At 44.0% G+C, this 24,446-nt stretch overlaps 2 protein-coding genes across 2 annotated transcripts in view; one reads left to right on the top strand and one right to left on the bottom strand.

The window, feature by feature from the left end:
* The window catches only part of LOC111859859 (dedicator of cytokinesis protein 2), a 70,123-nt gene extending 58,129 nt beyond the window's left edge, over window positions 1-11,994 (bottom strand). The window contains exons 1-13 of the mRNA XM_072717516.1: window positions 11,782-11,994; window positions 8,389-8,472; window positions 8,071-8,111; window positions 7,875-7,930; window positions 6,471-6,567; window positions 5,308-5,456; window positions 3,450-3,585; window positions 2,999-3,156; window positions 2,580-2,661; window positions 1,964-2,096; window positions 1,755-1,830; window positions 1,301-1,377; window positions 564-814 (exon numbers count right to left, since the gene is read on the bottom strand). Coding sequence (XP_072573617.1) covers window positions 564-814; window positions 1,301-1,377; window positions 1,755-1,830; window positions 1,964-2,096; window positions 2,580-2,661; window positions 2,999-3,156; window positions 3,450-3,585; window positions 5,308-5,456; window positions 6,471-6,567; window positions 7,875-7,930; window positions 8,071-8,111; window positions 8,389-8,472; window positions 11,782-11,824 — 1,383 coding nt within the window. The 5' untranslated portion in view covers window positions 11,825-11,994. The remainder of the gene's footprint in view (window positions 1-563; window positions 815-1,300; window positions 1,378-1,754; window positions 1,831-1,963; window positions 2,097-2,579; window positions 2,662-2,998; window positions 3,157-3,449; window positions 3,586-5,307; window positions 5,457-6,470; window positions 6,568-7,874; window positions 7,931-8,070; window positions 8,112-8,388; window positions 8,473-11,781) is intronic.
* A 4,425-nt stretch (window positions 11,995-16,419) lies between these two features.
* Window positions 16,420-22,058, top strand: LOC111859894 (histamine H2 receptor-like). Its single transcript, XM_023843030.2, has 2 exons — window positions 16,420-16,546; window positions 20,378-22,058. Exon 2 carries the CDS (start codon window positions 20,860-20,862, stop codon window positions 21,898-21,900), a length of 1,041 nt encoding a protein of 346 aa, XP_023698798.1. The 5' UTR covers window positions 16,420-16,546; window positions 20,378-20,859; the 3' UTR covers window positions 21,901-22,058.
* The last annotated feature ends 2,388 nt before the right edge of the window (window positions 22,059-24,446 follow it).

The raw sequence follows: 24,446 nt of genomic DNA on the forward strand, positions 1-24,446 counted from the left end.
CCTTGGTCTGGTGAGTGTTTTGCTATGAGATGCATGAGGAAAAAAAGCTGTTAAACCTTAATAAATAAACAAATTATGCAATAAATCAACCATTCCCGCACAGCATCATCTTCTGTCAAAAGATATGAAACGTGGAATGAGAGCAGAAACAAATCAGTTGCCTGACATGTCATTTCACATGTGCTGGTCCCTGTGGGTAGAGGGATGCTTTATGGGAAAGCTAAAGGTCGTCTACTGAAGGAGACTGAGATCCACTGCCACAGTATCTTGTGCAAGGTACTTAATCCAAAATCCACTATTGAAATAGCCAACTCTATAGATGAATAAAAATATGTTGTTCGGTAAAACTCCAGTAAAGCAAGAGAATGTATTGCATTACCAGTAGTGCAGTATAAGCCATCACCTATGGACCTCATTCCCACCATTTGGTCCAGTTCTGCCGTATCTCTGTTATGTATTAACACTGGGTTTGTTTTCCAGAAGCCCCTCCCCTTTCTCTGTTAGCTCCTCCCCTCAGGTTTGGACGCTGGCCATCCTCCGGCCTTTTCGTCTCCTCCACTCACCGGCACCACCTTCCCCTCCTCGTCGCACACCCACATGATGACCTCCACGTTCTTCTGCGTGGTCTTGTTGTACTTGTCGAAGTCCCCGCAGCAGAGCGTCAGATAGATGTCGTTGCGGACGTCCCCGGGCATGATGATCTCGGGGAAGCCCAGCTTTCGGGCCACCATGGTGCTGCGGTCCACCAAGTGCGGGTACTCCTTCCGAATCTGCACCATGTCCCCAACCAGGGCCTTCATGGTCACCCAAAGCCCTGGACAGACAGCAAGAGCAATGCTTAGTGGTGAGGGTTCAGGGTGTGGGTCCGGATCAGTGGAACAAGGAAAGATCTCCTAGGAATGATAATAATAAGTTCCTTTTACAAAATGTCTTGGTCCCACATTGACTCAAATCCAAATCCAAATCTTCTGTTCTACAAACAAATACTGATATCTTGTCAGACAGCTAGATGAACACCACTTTGGTTCCCAAAACCTCTCTTCAGGGCCCCTCAGCCATTGTTACATTCACAACCAGCTATTACACGGCTGCTGTAAATACTGGGGCGACTTTAGGAGAGGTTTTGAAATGGCTAGGTTGACACACTTTGACAGACAATATTACAGCTTTACACCAAAATGAAGATCATCATCGCCATAGACTGCCTAAGACTTTTGTACAGTACTCCAGACATATCACTGCTCAGAACCAGAGACATTTCTATAACTGCTGTTAGCATTGACGTAGTAGAGCTGACAACCTTGACCTCCACTGTCTCCACGTGAAGCTGTCACCTTGTTGAGCAGGGAGTGCAGAAAATCATTCTCCGCCATGATACTGCAGACAGATGGAGACAGGGTTCAAATAGCTACTGATTAAATATAACGAAATGCGTTTTTCATGCTAGAAATGCATTACAGACGGGAAGCTCAACTGTGGTAATCCCATTACCTACCCCTGTTCATTAATTAACGGAGGCCCTTGAAGTGACTGGGGGCAGATGGGGGGGGGGGGTGATAAAGAGTGAGAGGAACAGATTATAGGGAAGGGGCATACGGGGATGAGGTGGAGAATAGGGGAGAAGGGGGGGGGCGAAAAAAAAAATGAGTGAAAATGAGAAAGTGATACAGGAAAGTGAAGAGGCAGACGGAGAAATGAGGGAGAAGGGATGAAAGAAGAATAACGCAGAGTGAAGAAGAAACTGTCAGCCTTACGGATGGAAGGGGATGAAGTACTGCTTCTCTTCATCGCACTCAATCTTCCCCTTAATGATGTCGGTGATGTCCATCACTGGACGCAGACACGGGCAGAAAAAAATTTATAAGTGGGGAACACAAAGGAGAGCTGGACGCAATATTTATTTATACATCTGAGCCAAGGAAAGCAGTTCTGTTAAACTGAGGACCCCTGAAGGAGGACGCACCTGCCACCCCGAACGGCCTCCGCAGACCTAGGGTACACTTCTTGTTGCCTTCCTTGAGGTCCATGCGTCCCACTCTCACGATCTGACAGATCAGGTAGATCTTCTCACGGTTCAGGTCCTTGTTCCCCAGATCCTATGGCGTGTAACACACCTTACATGTCAGTCTCTCAGCTCTGAACTCTCGCTCTCTGCATCATGGTTCCATAATTCCAGTCCTGGGGGGCCAGTGCATAATACAGTTTGCAGATTTCCCTGCTCAAACTCATCATAATCGGCTAACTACCAGGTTTAGTAGGTGGGTCTGAGCAGGGAAATCTGCAAACTGTGTTGTGGACTAGCCCTCCAGGACCGGAATTGGGGAACCGTACTCCATACGTTGTTAATATTATCACTGCTTGCGTTTCAACGATCCTTCAACAATCTACATTCGGTAGTAGTCCCCATAATATTGTTTGAGCCAGTAAAATAAAGTGAAACAGGGCATGGACAGTTTGATGCCAGTGTCATATAACCGTAAGAAAGCCATATTCAGTGAGAGAAGACTGAGTAACTGTCAAACAAGTGGGAACAGTTCACTTGTTTGTTAGGTGAATGCAGGCCCTTGTTGATAACTTACAGTAAAGACCACCTTCAAGTTGTTCAGCATATCAATATCCTGAGGGAATCCTTTACTCCCCCAGCGCACAAGATAGCTCTCACTGAAGAGATAAACAAAGCAAGAAGTTCAGTGTTAAAATAATGTTCCTGTAACATACATATAGTACAATGACAATACTATTATTTATGGGTTGTGAAAGAAGGCTGATGTGAATTCTTGTGAAGGGGTAAGGCTTCAAAACATGCAGGAACGGGAAGAAATGTTGAGTAAAACAACAGACCCCTATCTCGAGATTTAAAGGATTTTCTATGCTTTGGGATAGATATCAGGGATCCTGTCCACCAAAGTCACTCTAAGGCTGTCTGTGTAAAACCAGATCCACCACCAGCACATAGGGAAAAGACAGAGAGACGTATCGGACAGTGACTCCTCCTGACCTGATGATGGCCTGCTTGTTGGGATCGTACAGGGACATGAATAGCTCAGAATCCTCCCCGATGCGGCACACAAAGTTGCGGACGAACACATACAGACTGTGGGTGGGAGACGACTGGATCCGTGCCGATATCCCAGAATGATCTGCCTGAACGTTAGACTTACGGGAGGAGGGAAACATTGCTGTTATAATGAATCTAGACATAGAAAGCAGACAGTGCTTGTTGCCTTCAGCGATGCAGGGAAGAGTTATCTGCTGTACCCCATCAATACATTCATTTTATCAAGAGAGAGCCCACTAGTGTGTTCATTTATTGCTAGTCCGAACACCTTTGAAAGCCCCGAATCCAGAATGATCTCCTAGGGAATTTATTTTGTAGGGAAACAGATGCTATGACATAACATCAATTTCTTTTACATCAAATTCTTTGACTTCCTCCGGGCCCAACTCACCTGGTCCTCTTTAATGCGTTCTGAGATTTTGGCAGTGGCTTCTTCATGGGCGTGGAACAAGCTAATGACGTTGGCCTTGTCCGGCTCTATTATATTCCCATTCTCATCCCGGACAACGAGGTCCAATTCCAGAATCCTGGAATCAAGGAAACTGTTTAATTCCTCAGAAACAAACATTTATATTTGTAAGTAGGAATGTAACGATATCGATACTGGCATCGTGTATTGGGGCGATACTCTGCTTATATACTCATACTCGTACTCGTAAATATTGTCCGATACCAAGAACCGATACCACTTAGTTGCAACATTATCCTAAAATTCAAAGCTGTGACATTTTGTCACACTGTAAGGTCTGTTCTGCTAGAGTGTCAAGAGAAGGAAGGGACAGCATGTCATTTAACACAAGCAATTTGATGCAACATCTAAAGACACACAATAGTGCAGAGTACATGGAGTTTGCTAATGCTAGCGAAGAAAGACCGCAACAACAAACTTTATTACCACATACTCATGTAATAAATTAATTCATGACAATTAGATCGTAATCTGCCTGAGACATAAAGTCAAAGAAAAAAAAAAAGGTTATAATGATCATCCGCTTATAGCGATCAATTTCACCCAGACAGATGTGATCACTATAACCGGTGTCCACTGTAAATATAGGCTAAATATACTGTATTGTTATATATTTACACTATATTGCCAAAAGTATTGGGACACCCCTCCAAAACATTAAATTCAGGTGTTCCAATCATTTCCATAGCCACAGGTGTATAAAGTCAAGTACCTAGGCATGCAGACTGCTTCTACAAACATGTGTGAAAGAATCGGTCACTCTCAGGAGCTCAGTGAATTCAAATATGGTACTGTGATAGGATGCAATAAGTCCATTTGTAAAATGTTCTCGTTACTAAATATTCCACTGTCAGCTGTTGCCAGGAGAACTATACTTGTCTGACTGCAACTGTAAACCTTTAGTGGAGGGGGGATTATGGTGTGGGGTTGTTTTTCAGGGGTTGGGCTTGGCCCCTTAGTTCCAGTGAAAGGAACTCTTAATGCTGCAGCATTCAAAGTCATTTTGGACAATTTCATGCTCCTAACTTTGTGGGAACAGTTTGGTGACGGCCCCTTCCTGTTCCAATATGACTCTGTACCAGTGCACAAAGCAAAGTCCATAAGGACATGGATGAGCGAGTCTGGTGTGGAGGAACTTGACTGGCCTGCACAGAGCCCTGACCTCAACCCAACAAAACACCTTTGGGATGAATCAGAAAGGAGACTGTGAGCCAGGCCTTCTTGTCCAACATCAGTGCCTGACCTCACAAATTCTCTCGTGGACAAAGGGTCAAATATTCCCATAAACACACTGCTAAACCTTGTGGGCAGCCTTCACAGAAGAGTTGAAGCTGTTATAGCTGCAAAGGGTGTGCCAACTCCATATTAAAACCTATATATTAAGAACGGGATGTTATGTGTGTGGAAAGGCAGGTGTCCCAATACCTTTGGCAATATAATGTATTAGTGTATAAATACATGTGTTACATTTTGTTTTACAAAGTTAGGAAAACATTAAGGCAAACCTGATGTTGCCTTACACATAGAAGAATGATCAGTTTCCATGATGAATGACCAGGTATCGGTATCAGGACAGAAAAAGTGGGATCGGTGCATTCCTATATGTAAGTATTATTTCGTTTTTGTTGTGCTCTCCTGTGATACAAAGGGAGACTCTTTTTCAGCTATATATTTCCAAAGATGCTGATATGAATTTGGTCTTGAAGAAGGAACAGTGGAGGAAAGGTTGGAGAATAAGGAGAGACAGATACAGTGAGAAAAAGCTGGAGCATTTATGTACTTGTTTCCATAGTCGATTTTGGAGGTGACTTTCTGTTTCAGCTCCTTGAATTCATCGCTTGGCAGAGTGCCTGACAGAAGCTGGGAACGCCACTCCATCAGCTCCCACATTAAGCCGCGTACGTGATTCACGCGATCTTTCTGATTGGCCTGGGGAAGAGACAGTGTGATGTCATTAGTACAGACGCTGCTTTGGATTGGTTTAGAAATTAAGAGGAGGAGAAACCAATAGGCAACAAATGTCTACACATTAGATATATATATAACCCCTCCTCATTTAGCAGCTACACTTCCAGTCAAACATTTATACTGCTTTTCCATTATTTCATAAACTGCAGATCTTCATATTTTTGTTAAGCATTGGAAAGTAGAGTGAACAACTATAAATGAAAATATAAGTCAAATAAAACAAGTTTCCTTTATAACATGGAAAGAGTATGTAACAGTACATGTCTGACGTCCTGTTAACTGGTTGTGGGGGGATGGCAGAGTCACATTCTAAGCTGTCCTTTAACTTTAGATGCACTAGTTAACTGTTCATTCCCAGGAGAGCAGTATTTAATGTCCCTTGCAGAAAAAATCCTTCAATTTTCTCTGTTGTTATAACTGCTTGGTTACTTTGATGAATCAAAGATATAACATTTTCTTGCTAATAAAGGTACTCAGATGGTGAGCATATGGTAAATTTATTTGTTAGCAAAGAATATTAAGTATATTTTTAATGAATCTTAAGTGAGTAACATGCAAATGTAGAAAATCTCTGTGCGCAAAAACTTTTGACTGGTGTCCCTCGATTAGCAACCCCTGCCAAATACGATGTTAAAAAAAAAAACCATTTTCCGATCAATGTGCCCGTTTATGACCAAACTTCATGGAGTTTTAGAGATCTTTAACATACAAAATGGTGTTAAAAATGTCACTTCATAAAAGATAAGAGAAACTGAGTACGGCAGACTGAAGTGAAGCTGTAAGCAGAGCTGTGCTCATGCCTGGGCTGCTGTGATTTCCACTTAGGGACCATTACGCTTAATGACCTGGTCATTGAAACACATTCAGTAGCTAAATGAGGAGTGAGTGGTCATACCGACCGATAAACGACAGGCTACGCTCTTCTCATGCAGCTACATGTTACTAAAACTAAATAATTCTTTCCTGGTTACTTACAACATACAGCTGTTTCCAGATGCTTCCCCATTCTCGCAAGGTGGTGGTCACCTCCTTCACCAAAGGCATTTCTGCAGATGTCACTAGCTCCTGCCCCCTAGAGGCAAAGCGAGCCTGTTACAGTAATAATTTCAAGAAACCAGACAGTGGAATTTCTTGCCATAGGAGATACGCCCCAAATACGTATGTCTATAACTGCCACTGGTATCCAGTGCCGTGTTAATTGGTGTTTGAAAATCATTGTACTCTATGGGCATCAATATAAGATGCAGGGCAAGTAGGGGGAGGACAAAAAGGCACGTGGATGGGTGTAGTAGGTCAATGGTGCACAGGCAGACGGAGAAAAGGCGATAAGGACGTGAAAAGCACGGCTGACTAGACTGACACAGCGTGCTCGACCTGTAACAGGGCTCAGTCTGATGAGGGCGCACCCTGTGGTGGTATGAGGTACTGCACGGTCCGGCGGCATGAGGCCACAGGGCTCAGTCTGATGAGGGCGCACCCTGAGGTGGTATGAGGTACTGCACGGTCCGGCGGCATGAGGCCACAGGGCTCAGTCTGATGAGGGCGCACCCTGAGGTGGTATGAGGTACTGCACGGTCCGGCGGCATGAGGCCACAGGGCTCAGTCTGATGAGGGCGCACCCTGAGGTGGTATGAGGTACTGCACGGTCCGGCGGCACGAGGCCACAGGGCTCAGTCTGATGAGGGCGCACCCTGTGGTGGTATAAGGTACTGCACGGTCCGGCGGCACGAGGCCACAGGGCTCAGGAGAGTGGAGCCGCATGCTTGAGCAGTAGGCCGGAGAGGCATTGAGTTATGATGGAACGAGGCGCTTTACGGCACAGAGCGGAGAGCGGGGACTTCAGGGGAGAGAGGCGTTTGAAGGGGACAATGGCACTCAGGAGATTAAGGAGACAAGCATTTGCGGAACGAGAGCTTAACATGGAATGCGGAGGATGTACTTCGCTTTACTTGATTAATGCTGATGATGCTATATAATCATATAATTATATGTAATAGGTTATAAGTAATTGATACTCTTCTTTCTATATATGTATATTAAGTATTACAAATATTACATATATGTAATATATGATGTAATAGGTAATATTCGCATTCCATTCATATTTAATGTATCTTTCGACTGCAATCTCACAGTTTTTCTTAGGTCTCAATCACAGATCCACACAAATCCATAGAGGATAAGCAGTTATAGCAAATGGTTGGATATATGGGCAACAAAACTGTTTAAAACGAGGGAACCACCTCACATTAGTGAGGTTCTAACATGGACTGAACTGTCACAACAGGGAAGAGCTGTAGTCTTCGGATCGGTAAAACTTCAAAAACATGTGCGATTCATTCCTTTCGTGGTGTGCTGTATCTGTACGAAGTTACTCACCCATGATTCTCAATGATCGCCTCCTTCAGCTGAATGACACAGGCTGGAAACACACCCTGCGAAGGGCAGAGATGTTTCTCTTGTTATACATAAAAGGAAACGGTGGACTGTGTTTCAGGCCTGAGCAGAATGAATGTCACAATGTTCCCACTGGGCAGCATCATCACTGGCCAAACGCATGCGCTTATGAGCTCACCTGTCGCATCTTGTCTTTGGTCAGGTGACCCCTGAACCAGCCTGCAATAGCAATGGTCTCTTTTAATGAAAAAACCTGCACCCCAAACACTGGAATCTCTACACACCTATAAATAATAAATGATACTATATAATGAACTGTAAATTATTAATAATACTATATAATAATAGATATAAAATATATATTATAGGAAAACGATCACAGTAATGTTGTGCAGTATTTCAGAGTATTAAAGGACTGAGGAGACATTTAGAACAACATTTTAAATCTACTGCTTGAAATTGCCCATTTCATCTGCTCATCTTTTTCGCAGGTTACCTTCACATGACTCCTGTATCTGAACTGTATCCCCAACCTCCAGAGATAGGTGCTTCTCTCCACTTGCTTTGTAATTCCATTTAACTGGGAGAGAGAGAGAGAGAGAGAGAGAGAGAGAGAGAGAGAGAAATGTTTTGTGTGTCTCCAGGTTGAAGTTCTCCACTCTTTCCCTGCCTTATAACTACAACTGGTTGTATTTATTCCTTATTTATTAACCTGCCTGAAGGGGACAGGGTTTCATGCACTGATCTTTAACACCGAGATCGCTATACACGTTATGCCCTGAATGGCAATTTGTTCATACTTTGAAACACAATCGCAAAATCATGTCTCTTATATTACACACTATCTGTTTTTTATTATCATTATTTTTTAATTATTATTATGTTTTTTTTTTTACAAATGCAAACAAGTTCGGTTTGCGGAGATACTGCAGAAAGTGTGGTGACAAATGGCACGTTAGCTAATGCCTAATTCTAACTACCAGTCTAAATGCAGACCCGAATGAGTCATTTTTCGCATGGAGCGGCGCGGCAGAGGTGGCCAGACTGACCCCACGCCGCCTGTGCAAACGCCGCATTCAGACTCTGCGGTACGGACTGGAGGGGGGATGGGGGCTGATTGGTAACTTCCTTCGCCTTCACTTCCGCGTTATTCAGCAGATCGGCTTCAAACGGTACGCAACATAAAAGCGACAGCCCAAAATAAATCCGCCTAGACTCCACATTTGATGTGAATCTCTATCTCTGAAACATTTCCACAGTGACAACAATGAAGATAATCAGTATATCAATGTGAAATCAGAGAAAATCAGGAAATGCAAGATGTCTTAAAAGTCATGCTTCAGTCTTTAAGCAGGTTAGAAAACAAGGCTTCATTTTTACCACACACGTAAACAATGAGTAAAAAATTGCCAAAATAATGATGCTATTTTTAATCCTAATGCCAAAATAATGCTATGAATTATAAAAATAATATGCCAACACAGTAAAACTGAAGACCCAATGTTAAAGTTTATATCTCCCAGTTATCTTTTCATACCAATTTCTTCCCAGTTTGATACAGTGATGTTGTTCCTGAACAAAGTACTCTAGCATCAAGGTGTCCTACTCTCTGAATGGCCAGTGGGTTAGTCACCCTATAGGGTCAGTAATGGAAACTCCAGCCTTAACACACTGTGTCTATTTTAAAAGAGAAAAAAGCAGTTAATCACTGGAAAGAAAACCTGAAAGGATCAGTATGTATCAAATACTCGCCAGTGGTTTGTGTATGTAGTTAATATTCAGTGCAATTTCGGTGTACTACACCTCAAAATAGTTATAATCGAACAAGGCGAAGTCAAACTTATAAAAATTGTTTCTGCATGAGGCAGCTTTACAGACCAGCCGGGGAAACGCTCCAAAATGCTGCTGCAAATACGGGCAGCAGAAGGCAAATTTCCCTCCCAAGCCCCTGAGGTGCATGTGAACATGGCCCCCATTCGCTTTTATTCCCACTCACACGGCGAACAGCCCTCCGCAGTGTCGCCCCGTGCACATTTCACGCGGAGCGACTGGATAAATCGAGCGGAGCAGCACCAGACCCCTGCGCTGCCCTCCCAGCAAACGGTTCCACGCGCGCACTGGTGTGCAGAGGAACCAGAGCAGCTCCAAGGTTAGACCGAACCAGTCCAGGGAATGTCACTAAAATCACACTGTGTGTGACTCTGCTCAAAGCCACTCAGCACCAACATGAAAGAAAACACACAGTATGACCGTACTTCATCAATATTTTTGTTCCATGTTTTTAATGATACAAAGCTAACTCAACTGCCTTACATATTACAACTGTGTAGGTTACACTTGACACAATACATCTGATTCACTGGGCATACAAAGAGATTCTGGCAGGAAGAAATAACTTTAAACAGGCTAGTATCAGACTTATTGAACTCTTCATAAGCACACTGGAATACCTTTCAGATACACAAACTCTGGGTGTGGAAAAACAAGGTTAATATGCCACAGAGATGTGTGCAGAGGCCAGAGCGATCAGGGTCTGGGAATGCTAACTGTGCATGCAGGTTGCTACAGTTTGTTTATGTTTCTCCTCACAGTCCCTGGCCTGGTTCCTTATGTATACCTGTGCTGTGACCTGTGCTGTGACCTGTGCTGTGACCTGTGGTTATTTCCTACCTCATGCCTTACTATACAGGCTCCTTATTAACACATCTCTCTATGGTTACAGAAATGAATGGATCAGTGTTGTAACGGCTGGGTCAATACCTTTTAAGCTACTGATCTTATGAGCATTTGCTCGTTCCTGAATAGGCAATGAATATGAGCACAGAGTAGAATTTACATTTACTCTAAGTATCATAATTACACCTTGAATATTTTCGCTTGGAAAATATTTCATGCTTTATAAGTATTCTGGCTTCGATTACAGCGGCAATTTGTTTTTTACAATAAAATCTGCAATGAAAACAAAACAAACACAAAGGAGATTGATCTCCGAACTGCATTTCTCTGCACTTTGAATGAACTGCTCCAAGTTTTTAGCACAAGTCCGACGCAGAAAAGATTAATAATTTCTCATCTGCACAAGCACCAGGACTAACGATCTTCAGAATTAATGTCTCTTCATCTCAGCTCCCAATTCTCTTACTTGATTTTATGAATTATTATAAGATTATTCATTATTTTTATCACAGTGCCCAATAAAATCCTTACCCCCATAATCACTTATCTAGTCCAGGGTCATAGTCAATCTGGTGTCAGTCTAACACAGGAAAGACTGGGGAGCAGGTAGGGGTTACACTGGCTGGGATGGTCCAGTTAAATATTTTAAATAACATGATTAATATTGAATTTCCTTCAGCCTAGTACAGGCAGACACATGTTCTTGGGGCCAAAGCGTTTGGTCTGCAGCCCAGCTAACTTCTGTGACAGGACGGGTTTTCGTGATCTTGCCTCTAGCTACGTCCCTGCAGATCCCTGCTCATTGCTCCAGAATTCCTCCAAGCTCTCCTTAAGTCGGTGGTGGTGTTGCTCTGGTCTAATTGTGCTATCCATGGATTACCCACGTCTGTGGACTAGCTATAGTCTAGTTTACACCTAGTTTATCCCTTCCGTGTTCCTGTTCTTAAGTCTCGTCACATCCTTGATTCAAACTTGGCGCGGAGCCATTTCTCTACTGGAGCTTTTTTTTTGTTTGCCCATCATGTGAAGTTGATGCATATTTTTTTGCACGTTTAATACCGATTTAACAATCTTTATCATCTTTGCAAACATGATTCTGAAGACACTGATCCGTTGGCCTCCATCTACCCACATCCTGTTTAACAGGAAGTATAACAAGGTGTAGCCTCTGCATAACAGGCACAGCTCGGGCCGATAACGGAGACCACCTTACCTACGCCATATCTCTCCGTGGTGGTCTTCGTCCAAGGTGCCATAATGAAAGCTGGGCCTTCACCTGGTTCCACGCAGTTTCCTTGTCGCCCTCTGTCACTGTCTCCCCCTACCTCTCGTTTTGTGTCGCTTTCCGGCTCACTGAGTGACAGCTTCTGCTGTTCACTCACTTCTGTATTTTTGCTCCTCCCTCTCTCCTTCCTTCCCCTTCGTCTGCTGTTTAAATCACCGCCCTGCCTCTTTACAAGTGACGGTACTGCATTTCATCATTGGTGTCTCCGTCTCACACCGCCCAAGATCCCCTGCCGCAATGTATACTGGGTCAGCGTAACCACTGCCTTCTGACAAAAACATTCTGCTCGCCATTTCCTAGGTAGAGGTTTGAAACGGACCCAAAAATCCCCCAAACTAAATGCATCTAAACAGAAATTTCAAATATGCTGCTAAAATTGCTTGGTAATATACTGTATATTATTCTGTCAATCCAATCATATCATTAGCAAAAGGTCTATTGTACTGCATACAGAAGTATAAAGTTATTATTAACTTTTGCATTCACATTTCATTAATAATGGCATGTTGCAGCCATATGTGCTGTTACGGAGTCAACTAGGCATAAATGCACCTAGCCTGAGATTCCAATGAACGCCCAAGTACAAGTGTAAGCAGTATTGGAGCAGGAGCTACACAACATCATCTAACAAAGCAAAAACCTAATAAGACTATCAAGGACCAAAAATGCAAAATAAGAACACCCAGAGAGGCATCAGGCTAGTAGAATCACACTTTTCTGGTTATGTTGCAATACCATCCATCCATCACTGTAACCACTTAATCCCAACTGGGGTCATGGGGGGGACTGAAGTCTATCCAGGGAACAAGGGGATGCAAGCAGGAACCAACCCTGGGCAGCCGTCAACACACCACAGGGCCAATTTAGACTCACCAATCAACCTGCCCTCAACGCTTTTGGACTGAAAGAGGAAACCAGAGCCCCTGGTGGAAACCCACATAAACATGGGGAGGAGCATGCAAACTCCACACAGGAAGGTCCTACACCCAACCCAAGGACTGAACCCACCACCTTTTGGCTGCGAGGCAGCAGCACTAACCACTGTGCCACCCAGTTACAACACCAAATCAGCAAAAAAACAATACTTACCAGTGTTAATTTGCTTTGCATAGGTGTTAAGAAATGAATTGTCCCTTTTCGGCTGTGGCAGTCGAAGTCCATGTGGCATCCTAGGCAGGCTTTACCACCAGAGCCCAGGCTGTCACTCAAGGGGACACGGTTTGGTGGAAGATACTGCCCCCTCAGAAGAGGTGCCCTTGCTATGATCTGCCACTGCTTCTGCCACTGAAATAAAAGTGAGTGACATAACTAAACGGCCTCACTATGATCCTGGAGTTGAGTGATAAACTGTTAACCAAGAAAGTCAAAGGACAACGTGGGTATTAATGTGACAACTCCGAGATCAGGGAATAATGTCAAAGGCACTGAATGTTCCTTCAAGAGAAGCTGTGAACTGAAAAATGCTCTGTGCTGCTGAGAGACTACAGACCCGGCCTGCTCCCAATTGGGGTGGCGAGGTAAGAAGGACAGTGAACAGGGAAGTCAATGACTGAGACCAACATTGTTCCAAGGTTGGGATGTGAGTAAAACTAATCCTCAAACTGTACTCCCCAAAAATGTGGGAGTACCAAGAAGGAAACCATTTCCTCCCTGAAAGCGGAAAGACTAATGTGATAATGGCCGTATTATAAAGCACGGAGGTGGAAACATCGTATCATGAGGAATCGAGGCTTGGGATGCTTCTCGTTAATGGAATTAACGCTGTTTACTTCAGGAAATTATCATTTTGAAAAACCGAGGAGCAGGATAGAGATGTCTGACTTTTGGCAGGATTATGACAAGCTGATAGTGGAGCCTTGAAGCCAGTCAGCCTGGGTAAAAATTTGACTGATAATCTGTCGCTTGCCCCGAAAGGTCCATAGGACTAATTATGGTTGGTTTGTTGTATGTTGTTTCCGATAAAAATCGTATTTTTCTTTGAAGTGTGGGGATGTATAAATTAAAAAAAAAAACTCATCTGAATTCTTTAATATTTCCAGTTTCAAAACGTCTTGAAAACATCTATGAGGGTCGTAGACACTGTATGATATACTTGCCTAAATTAGGCATTGCGAAGGCAGTCATTCAAAAGAAGCTGCAGTGTTCCATCCATCCATCTTCAAACTGCTTACCCCGAACAGGGCACAGGTACACCCTGGGCAGGATGCCAGTCCTGCGTGGAATTTTTAAAAAGCTATATGGCTATCAGATACTGTATTTTCATTTCTATTAGTGTGTGTATGAACAAGATGTGGGCCATCTTAATAAGATCAATTGAAGTAGCCATTCTCTAGCACTCAGTAATAGAGCTTGGTCTAGTGGCCACCCATCCAGGCCATATCTGCCAGGGTGATAATGCTCAATAAACTCCCAAAGGTCTAACAGTGACTCTAGGAGCTCTGTATAAGGGGAATAATAATCCCTGCCCAGCCTAAGTCCTGTCACAGACACTCAATGTGACGAGCATTGCTCTCAGATAAGGGCTTCCAAAGTGTTGTGAAATTTATAAATTTACCATGGATTTCACATTGATAAAATATTCACTAATGCACTGGGGTGTAGACAGAAATCATGTCAATCTCCAAGAAGCTACTGACTTGAGTGGTCTTACTGGAGTGCTGGATTTAATAACATTCTGGCGATATTAAGCTTCATTGGAAGGCATTGCTGGCTCAGTCTGCAGTGCACCTTTCGCCTCAGGGGTTGTGTATTTAAATCCCGGCTCCAGCACTGTGTGTGAGGACTCTGCTTGTTCTCCACACCTTCAATCCAGGTGCTCTGCTTTACCAAATCGTGTGCTTAGCTGATTCAGCTTCTCAGTGCTGTTCTCAGTGTGTGACTGTGTCCTGTGATGGTCCTTCAATAGTGGCTATAGAAGATGGTCGGATGCAGAGTTGGATAGTTCAGGTCCAAAAAGTAAAAATCCAGACCAAGACTTTGTTTCAACCAACCAGTATAGTACTCTGTGACTGTGACTCTTATACTCAATTGGTTGGTTGAAACAAAATCTTGGTCTGGATTTTTACTTTCTGCACCTGAACTATCCTACGCAGGTTCGGATGGATGGATGTCAATTGTTTATCGATAGTCTATAAAGTCTTGAACTCAACCCTAGTCAAAATCAACAGAGGGACACAGTCACACGTGTGTCTATATTCTACAAAAGTCTGGGAGAGCTGCTGTTGATGCCAAGAGGCAGGTGGGATGGATGTTACAGTAGGTCGAGGGTGTGATAAAAACCTGGACGAAGAGCTATCCAGAAATGGCAGCGCAAGTGAATATCCTGCTCGTTTTCTATAGTTGTAAAAATTCTAACATTGTGACTAAGTAGAAATTCATAGGCTCTCAAAGTGGTAACGGAGCCGGCAGGTTAGAAAACATCTCCGATAACTCGGTTTAGATAATGCAATCTAATGTGGGAATCAAGCATTAATAAACAGGGAACATGAGAGAACAGAATTATCAGGTAGAGTGACGCAGTAAATCAGAGGCACGCGATAACACCACCTGTTAAATAGCGACGCCGGTGATAGAAGGGGCTCTCTGGAGCGCCGCTATGGTATGTCACGCCAGGGTCTGTCTAATTGGCAGCTTGCTGATTGGCAGAGGGTCTGACTGCCACTGTGACTAATTGTCGTCTTTGCGTATTAGCAGTCGAGCTGATTGGATCGAGTTGATGGCACCTCCGTGGAAAGCCATTCCTCATGTCTTTCCCATCGTTTCTCTACGAGAATTTGAGGTTTTTTCTAGAATTGCACTCATTACTGATTGCTGGTTATCTCTAGCCTTTCTTTTTCACTATACGCTACGCCATTTTCTCTTTTCCCCCTGGTCTGAAATGAGCTTCATAACACTGAGCGCCGTTCCCCAGAGCAGCATACAAGCAAGATAAACGAACAGCTATTTCTGGGCGGGGCTTCTCACAGATTGACCTTGACAGCCAATAGAAACGGCTGCTGTCTCCGTTCACATCATCATCCTGAAAGGCTCACAAGAGAAGAATCGAGTTTTTTCCCACATAAATCATGCAGAGATGCCGTCAGATTTACCTCGGCAGAATCGTGCATGGGAACATACCCAGTCTACTGCAACTACTGCACTTTCAGCATGAGAGGACACAGTAAGTCTTATATTTAGTTTAAGTCATTCATCTTCTATTCTTGGGGAGAACGGACCGGCCAATGCTTGGGAGTAGGGTGTAGGTTGAAGATCTTTGAACTATGGGAAGCTGAGGCTTTGGCCTGTCCCCTCTGCAGACCACGTGTGCGTCTCCGTCTGAGTGTGCATGTGCTTCTGCATGCGCATTTTAAAACAGAAAGTGGCTGATGGGTGGGAGGGGGCAGGGAGAGTGAGTTAAAAGAAAGGGAGCCGAGAGTGAGAGAGGGTAGGAAGGAGATAAGGCAACAGAGAAAGAGAGGAGGGAAAGAGGGAGAAAGACACACAGAGCCAACAAGAAGGAGGCCAAGACACAAGGGAGGAAGGGGATAAGAAAGGGAGATGGGGAGGGGGGAGATATAGAGAAAAAAAGGGAAACTGGCAATGAGACAGAGAGAGTAAAGACCTTCCAGGCACAGGATACAATCAAATGAATAATCTGGATTGAACTACTGGGGTTCAGAGTTGAGTCTGATTGCCTGATGGACAGACAACTGAGGTGAGTTTCTCTGAGAATTTCTTTTTTTTTTACATCTATATGTTCTTTAATAATTCATTGACTATGGTATTGAGGTAATGATTGGCATTCTGAATTCAAACGATGACCTTCCAAAAGCATGAGGGGCCAGGAATTGTTTTCACTGCTAAAAGTGTAAAAGCAAAAGGTTTTATTGATTGTGTGGGAATGAAAAAAATTTAGTACCCACCACATATATATATGTGTGTGTGTCTCTCTGTGCGTGTCTGTGTCTGTGTGTGTGTGTGTGTGTGTGTGTGTGTGTCTGTGTGTGAAGGAAATCCCAGGTCTTTTTCCATAACAAGCTACAAAAAAACCTACAAAAAGTTGGCTCCATGGCTTGACTCAAAGTGTTTGACGGCTTAAAAAAACACAAACTCTTAGCAGCTACATTAAAGAGGGGTATGGGTGAATTAAGCATTTTGGAGGGGTTTGGGTTCTATTGAGTCTAGCTCTTCTATCTGCATATTCCGGAAGCAAAAGGATACACTGTAGGCTATAGCTGATAGTTCTCACTGCAGGACACAGAGAGAGGGTTTCTCACTAGAGTACACACACAGACACACAATTACTCACTACAATACAGAGTGAGGATTCCTCACTACGTAACTCTCAGAGGGAGGATTACTCACTACAGAACAGAGAGTGTTTTCCAGTACAGTAGACACAGACAGGGGGATTGCTCAGTACAGTACACGTAGGCGGCATTCCTTACCACATGGCAAACAATGGGAGGATTCTCCGCTGCAGTTCTCACAGACCTAGAACACCACCCAAAACACATTTACATTGATCTGTTTGACAGGCCTTTCCTCCAACGAAAAATGTGTGTAATCGTAAATACAAAACTCCACAGGGTTGAGATGGGCTTCACTGAGCATCACTTTCATTTTCAACGTACGAACCGTATGTTTATTAAAAACATTCCTGAGAGGGAAACTGGACTAAACATTCACAGGTGCTTAAGTTTGCATGCTTATTAGTCAATGAAAGCATGTTTGGGTTGGTATTGGTGGATTTTAATATGCATGTCTATGAATGAATGAGTGTCCTATGCAAATACACAAATCTGTGTATTACTAAGTGTGAGTAGTATCTGTGGTGTGTGTTCCTCACATGAGTATGTGAGTACGTTCTGCTGGAGGGTGAGAGTACTTCTTTGCACCTCATTAGAATTCCAAAGCAGGCAGTGCTATCTCTCAATAGGCCAAAATGTACAGTAACTAGGCAACCTCCAATGCGCTGACCAATGGGGCAGCTCAGAAGCTTCAGTACCAAATAAAGAATCCAAGATTACCCAATATGGCACCCCAATTTAGTCCAGCAGATTAGTCAATACAGTGAGCTCTGCCAATTATAGTGCACATAGTCAGTATGTTGGGTTTAGCCAAGGAAAAAAAGTTTTAAAAAAGGCCACTGAATGTTCCTTGAATGTTTAGTGACACAGAAAGCCAGAGCAGGAACAGAAACTGTAGCTAAAGAAAGTGCAGATTAGATTTAAAATCCAGGTCAGAAAATAAAACATTCAGATTTTACTCCCAGTAGAATAGCATTTCGTTTTCACCACAAACCGCAGTGAGATTGATAAACACAGTCAATCACTGTATGGAAATATCGAACTATCAGGATAAATTAACAGGCAAGCTATCCAATGACATGGCACATAGGCTAACTGGCTATATGGTGGGCAGTTAGACAAGGTATTAGTTGGACTATTTCCTGTCGTGTGATCTTTACTCATTATGGAGTGTAATACCTGGTCATCCATGCTAAGTTATCATCCCCAGTAACAGTGTTTCAGAGGTCTGACCTTGCCTCGATACTCCCCCACTCTGTTACACTCAGCCAAGGGTGGAAAAGGTATGAGGAATTGCCCCCACGCCTTTATCTACCCTTGAGGTAGATACACAAACCAAACACCTATTTACTCTCAGACTGTTTGATTTAACACTTGACTTATTGAACATATAGGGGAGAAGTTTCCTCAGCCAGGAAAATAGCCTTTGTGTGCGTATTTCTACGTGTGTAAGTGTATGTGTCAATACAAGAAAGCTTTTCTGCCTGCCAGAACAAAGGGAAAAGTATCCTGTGCTTTCAAAATGTTAAGTATACATCCCGGGAGAGACTTTTAAACTTTTAGAAGAGCGTCTTCTCGATTTAAAAAGATAAGACCCAGATAATCCGCGTCCAGGTCTTCACCTATGGTTATGTGCTGGGGGTAATGACTAGCAGCAAGGTGAAGCAACCAAAACGAGGTTGTCAGATTCACTCTGCGTGACAGTACGAGGGGTTTGGGAAACCCAAGGGACTTCAAAATGGGGCTGGTGTTGCGTCAGATCAAAAGTAGCCAGCTGAGGTGGTTTGAGCATCTATTACAGATGCTACTTGGTCAGCTTTCAAAGGACCTGCTCCCGGCCCGTCCTACTGGGCGGAGGCCCCAGAACAGACCCAGCACACGCTGGAGGGATTATATATTCATGGTGGCTTGGGAACATCGCAGGACCCTGCCCAGAATGAGGTAGGATAGGTAATTTACCCGGGGTACAGAGGGTGCAATTGCACCCCCTACTGGTCAGACGAGAAAGTTATTTGCACATACTAAGTTCAATAAAATTTAATTGTAAATTTATATTTGACAATGTGGCTTGTATTAATCATGTCAGTGTGTAATAATAATTTATTGGAAATGTATATGCTATTTTGTTTATTATTATTTCTGTACTATTTTTTTTATCTGGGTGAATGAATGGTTGGGCTCTCTACCCCACGCCCGCAGGGATAAAGCTCGTAACTCATAGAGCCTATGGCCACTGAAAAATAGCTCTAGTCTGACCTACTCAGCTTGTTGCCACCCTCACCAGGAAAAGTGGAGGGAAAATGAGATGAGATCATATATAATGATATGTGATGGGACGTGAAGAGATGAAACATACACACGAGCATTAAGTAACAATTTTCCCCTCCCCACAATTTTAGATAATCAAACGTCTGGTAAAATAAACAGATGTCCAGCCAGATGGACAGGCAGTGCATTTCGAGTCGCAGTTTGTCAGTGCACTAACACAGATATTTGCTTCTCTTTATGCTCTAAATATTTCTCTACCTCTTTTGGACATTCAGGGATCAGCCCGGATTATATCTTGAGCTACCATACAAAGCTGCACGCCGTCTTTTCCTCATTCTTTGTTCTGTAGGTTGGAGGCAAACTGGCAGAGTACTTAATACACCATCCAGTTAGTCGCACTGATAAGATTGCATGTGCGAAAACGGCCTCGTGGCCCCTTTCACATTGTAGTTTTGGAGTTTGTCCAGGTGTTCCATTAAGGCCTGGCCCCGGGGGATAGCGGGGAGTAAACATGCAGTGGTGGACTGCCCTTCTTGCCCTGGTCATTCTGCAGTGCAGGACCCCAATCTCTCTTCTACAGAGCGGTACTTCCTACAAGAATGTGAGAGACCATAAATGTCCTGCAAAATGTGAAGTATCCAAACCTTCCTTGATATGGTGAAAAAAGCCATGAACTTGCCCATAAAATGTGTGATAACTGAATCTTAATGCACCAACACTGATCATCCAAACACTATAAAAGGAGCCAGGATCTCCATAAACAAAGTTAGAGACCCTCACCCTCCATAAACAGGGTGAAGAACTCTCGGCCCCCGTCAGCAGTGTAATCTGACATAATTCTCCAAATCCTTACCAGGCTGATGGTAAAACAAAAGTAACCAAACTTTAAAATAGAAATCCCATAATTCACAAGGTCCCTGCTGCCTCTGTCTGGGTCCTTTACCTCTCCCTCTTCTCTTTATCCCCAGCCCGGCCTCCTTTGAGCTGTACCCTCAAGAAACGTGAAGTATCTTTGAAGCAGCTGTCTACGGCTGAAGCACTGGAGCCCCCTTGTGGCAGCTAAATCCAACGCAAACATTTACACAGAAAGCGCATAACAACAAAGTAAGGGATTTATCCAAAGCCCAAAGTCTTTTCTTAACTTCAGCGATGGAATGTGGGTCGAGAATATGCCACCTCTGTGACACGGGTGCGATGAGGAACCGTTACTCGAAATGATGAATTTTTCACTGCGTCTCAGCTCAATGACAATGATGTTGACTGTACCATTCCAGAGAAAACGGTGATTGACCAGTTCGCTGCACAGACAGGGTATGGACTGTACCAACCCACTGACAGGGGTGCGGAGTGTACCATTCCCCAGACGGGGTCACTGACAGTAAATCGGTGTTTGGCCACGATCCCAGGTGAGTAGAGGTTATGAGTTAGCTGTGTGACAAAGCACCTCAACATGATCTGGAGGATCCTGCAGGGTGTGGGCTTGGTGCTCGTCATATTTCTGACGGTGTTTGGTAACGTGCTGGTGTGCCTGGCGGTGGGCGCCTGCCGCAAGCTGCGCTGCGTCACCAACGGGCTGGTGGTGTCGCTGGCGACGACGGACCTCCTCCTGGGGCTGCTTGTGCTTCCCTTTTCCGCCATGAGGCAACTGCGCGGCGACTGGCCTCTGGGCGCCATGTTCTGCAACGTCTACGTCAGCCTGGACGTCATGCTGTGCACCGCCTCCATCCTCAACCTGCTCGTCATCAGCGTGGACCGCTACTTCGCCATCACTGCGCCGCTGCGCTACCCAACCATGGTCACGAGCACCCGCATCATGGTGGCCATGGCCCTCATCTGGATCATCTCCCTGATGGTGTCCTTCCTGCCTATCCACCTGGGCTGGAACACGCGGGACCACAGCATCCAGAACTACGGCCAGGACGACGGCCGGGAATGCCATTTCGAGCTGAACCCCAGCTATGTGCTGGTGGACGCCTTTGCCACATTCTACCTCCCCCTGCTGGTCATGTGCTGCACCTATTACCGCATCTTCAGGATCGCGCGCGAGCAGGCGAAGCGCATCAACGCGCGGCCCACGTCCGCGTGCGTGGCAGCCGCGGTGCGCGAGCACAAGGCCACGATGACGCTAGCAGGAATCTTGGGCGCCTTCATCATCTGCTGGTTTCCGTACTTCACGTACTTCACCTACAGAGGGCTATACGAGGAAACGGTCAACCCCACTGTCAACTCGGTGGTCCTGTGGCTGGGCTACCTTAACTCCGCCATTAACCCTGTCCTGTACGCGGCTCTAAACCGAGACTTCCGCAACGCCTATGAACAGCTGCTGCGCTGCAAGAGCCAAGACCCCTACATCAGTAGCTCCACAGTGGCCCCTACTGGAGAAATGGTATTCCTGTGTGCACACACTACCTGTAATGTGGAATCACATGGCAACATTGATGTGATGCTGCAGGAGAGGAATAACAGCATTCAGATGAATCAGGACAGGTAGTGTTTCACAGAGAGGCGTATAATACCAGTCAGGACAGGTAACATAGTACAGAGAAGTGGTAATATAGTGGAAAGAGATGTATGGTGCCTGTCACAGCAGATGGTATAGCACTGAGAGGTATATAATTCAACCAGGTAGCATAGCAAAAAGTGACATAAGACAGGTAGACACATAAAATGGTGTGTGATACCAGATTAGGTAGCTAGCACAGAGCTGTGCATAACTTGAGGCAGGAGGGGGAGCACACAGGGAAGGGCAATATCAGAAAGATTAGGTAGCATAACATATAGATATGTATTATGTCAAGCCGGACATGTAGCATGATGCACGGAGAGGCAGATTACCCGACTGGGCGGGGAGCAGAGTGCCAGGATGGTTAGGGATTAGCGCAGATGTGTACAAGTGTATAACTACAGTGTGAGATTAAGACACTGTACCTTAGCATGATTGTTTAGCTGTTTTTTAATTCTTAATCTCTGGACTTCTGTTGAGAATAGAATTATTTTGGAAAAATACAGATGTTCTCAAAAAAGGTGCTGAACCAAGGCAGCACCGAAAACTAGGAACAATATTGAGAATGTTTCTTAAAAATGCTGTCGAGGAACTCATCAGGCATGTGTGAGAACAATTAAGGACACAGAGGATGCAAGAACTAGGTATTACTGAAGTATTAAAACACAACATTGACGTCAAATGCTGGACTTCAAGTCAGCTTACGAACAATCAGCTGTCAGAAAGTACCATATGTGAAAAGTGTTTTATAGCTCCTAACTACTTTCAATATGTTCATCCATCCATAATCAGTTATCTGGGACCCAGACTACGGTGAAGTAACAGCCAATTATTTATGAATAGCAATTGCAGGCGGAAGCGACTTTCTAATGGCAGAGATGACTGTTTACTTATTTGACAGCTTCTCACAGAGAATTAGAGGTTGACAGCAAATGCCGTTCAAAGGGAATGGGAAACATTAAGTGCAGGTGTGAAGTGCACTGCTAGGACAGTGTGTTTCAGAGTCCTAGAAGCAGGACTGAATTCCTATAAAGCAAGGAAGAAGCCCTTCATTAATGAGAAAGAGGCTACATATATATATATATATATATTATTCACAGATGCACAATAAATTGAGAAATGAAACAAAAAATTGTGCTGAGTATCATTTTTTTTCAGAGCTGTATATTTATGTAAGTCTGTCTCCACAGAATGTTGGAAACTGAGTGATATCCCTCAATCACTATAACAGTTTTTGTATTATTCTCCGGTTGCACTTAAGTCACTTTACTCCAGTACACAGTACACTTTCCTTTTCTCATCCTGTTGAAAAAAAGAAAACTTTCAATCGGTCAGTTTAAACCTGGTTGCTCTGCTCCTTGCTGTACTTTTCCGCTGACAGTCAGTGTTAAATAATTACACCAGTTCTGTATCTGACTTTGGGCAGCACCTGTTTGGAAAAAAAAATGCAAATTTTGTTTGAGGACCACGAAGACCACGGATGGGACCGACAATGAAAGTGGATGCAATCATCTGAAAGTTCATGTTTAATAGGAATTCACAAAATAAAGACAATTTTTAATCCCCAAATATGACATGATTGAGGCTGTGCCCGCCTGCTCCCGGCCAGTCCATGCTTTCGGTCAGTTGCACCACCTGCACACTTGATTTTACTTGTCAGCCAACTATAAAGCCCTTGAGTTCCTAGCTGAGGCACGCAGGTGGTGGAATAGAGGCGAATTATGAATGGGGGGCTGGGATGAGAACCACTGAATATCTCTGAATAAAAATGTGATAAAAAAAAAAAACATTTTCCATGTAAGATTACATCTCAAAATGATCATTTCACTTAATAGAGGGATAATAATTTGCACTGAACTCAAAGGCATCGTTCAGGCTGCCCACGTGCTCACTGTGACCCAGCTGAGCCGAGCGCCACAATAACATTATCTGGTGATGATTTGCTGCATCTTGGCGGCGCAGTGACTCCTCGCGTGTGTGCAGTGCGCATGGAGGCATAAATCACATCCCAGTAAGACGGCTTCCTCCCACCAGTCATGTCTCCCAGTCCGCTAAGTTGACCAAAAGTTTCCCTGTTTATTCGCGTCCCGTAAAAATAACCGTCACAGTTAGCCAGCTTCTCGGAATTAGCGGCAACTTTGCAGTTTTACCCGAATAGCTGAAAAATCACAATGAACTTAACTGAGCACAACTGGAACCCCTTGGCTGGAAGAAACAAAAGAGCTACTTTTTTTATTAATGTACTGATACCTTGGGGGGAAAAAGAAAAAAAAAAGACATCATGCACTACATATTTCTAGGACAAAACCTCCAGCTCAAGAGAGCAGATGGTCATGGGAGAACCAGAGCATGCCATTCCAGTGGTCGGGGATGAGATATGCATTTTAAATTAAAATGTAAAAATTGTCTCATGAATAATATACAGCTTACAGGTATCACAGTCAAGTGTGCATGTATTAGCTGGTACGTTCCATGCAGTATAGCTGAACCACCACCAGGGGGCTACAAAAATGACAAAGGTTTTTTCTGAGTGA

Source organism: Paramormyrops kingsleyae, chromosome 10, assembly GCF_048594095.1.
Source record: "Paramormyrops kingsleyae isolate MSU_618 chromosome 10, PKINGS_0.4, whole genome shotgun sequence".
NCBI lineage: Eukaryota > Metazoa > Chordata > Actinopteri > Osteoglossiformes > Mormyridae > Paramormyrops > Paramormyrops kingsleyae.

Excerpts from the sequence above, each read along its gene's own strand:
- LOC111859894 (XM_023843030.2), top strand. The coding sequence starts at position 20,860 with ATGATCTGGAGGATCCTGCAGGGTGTGGGCTTGGTGCTCGTCATATTT.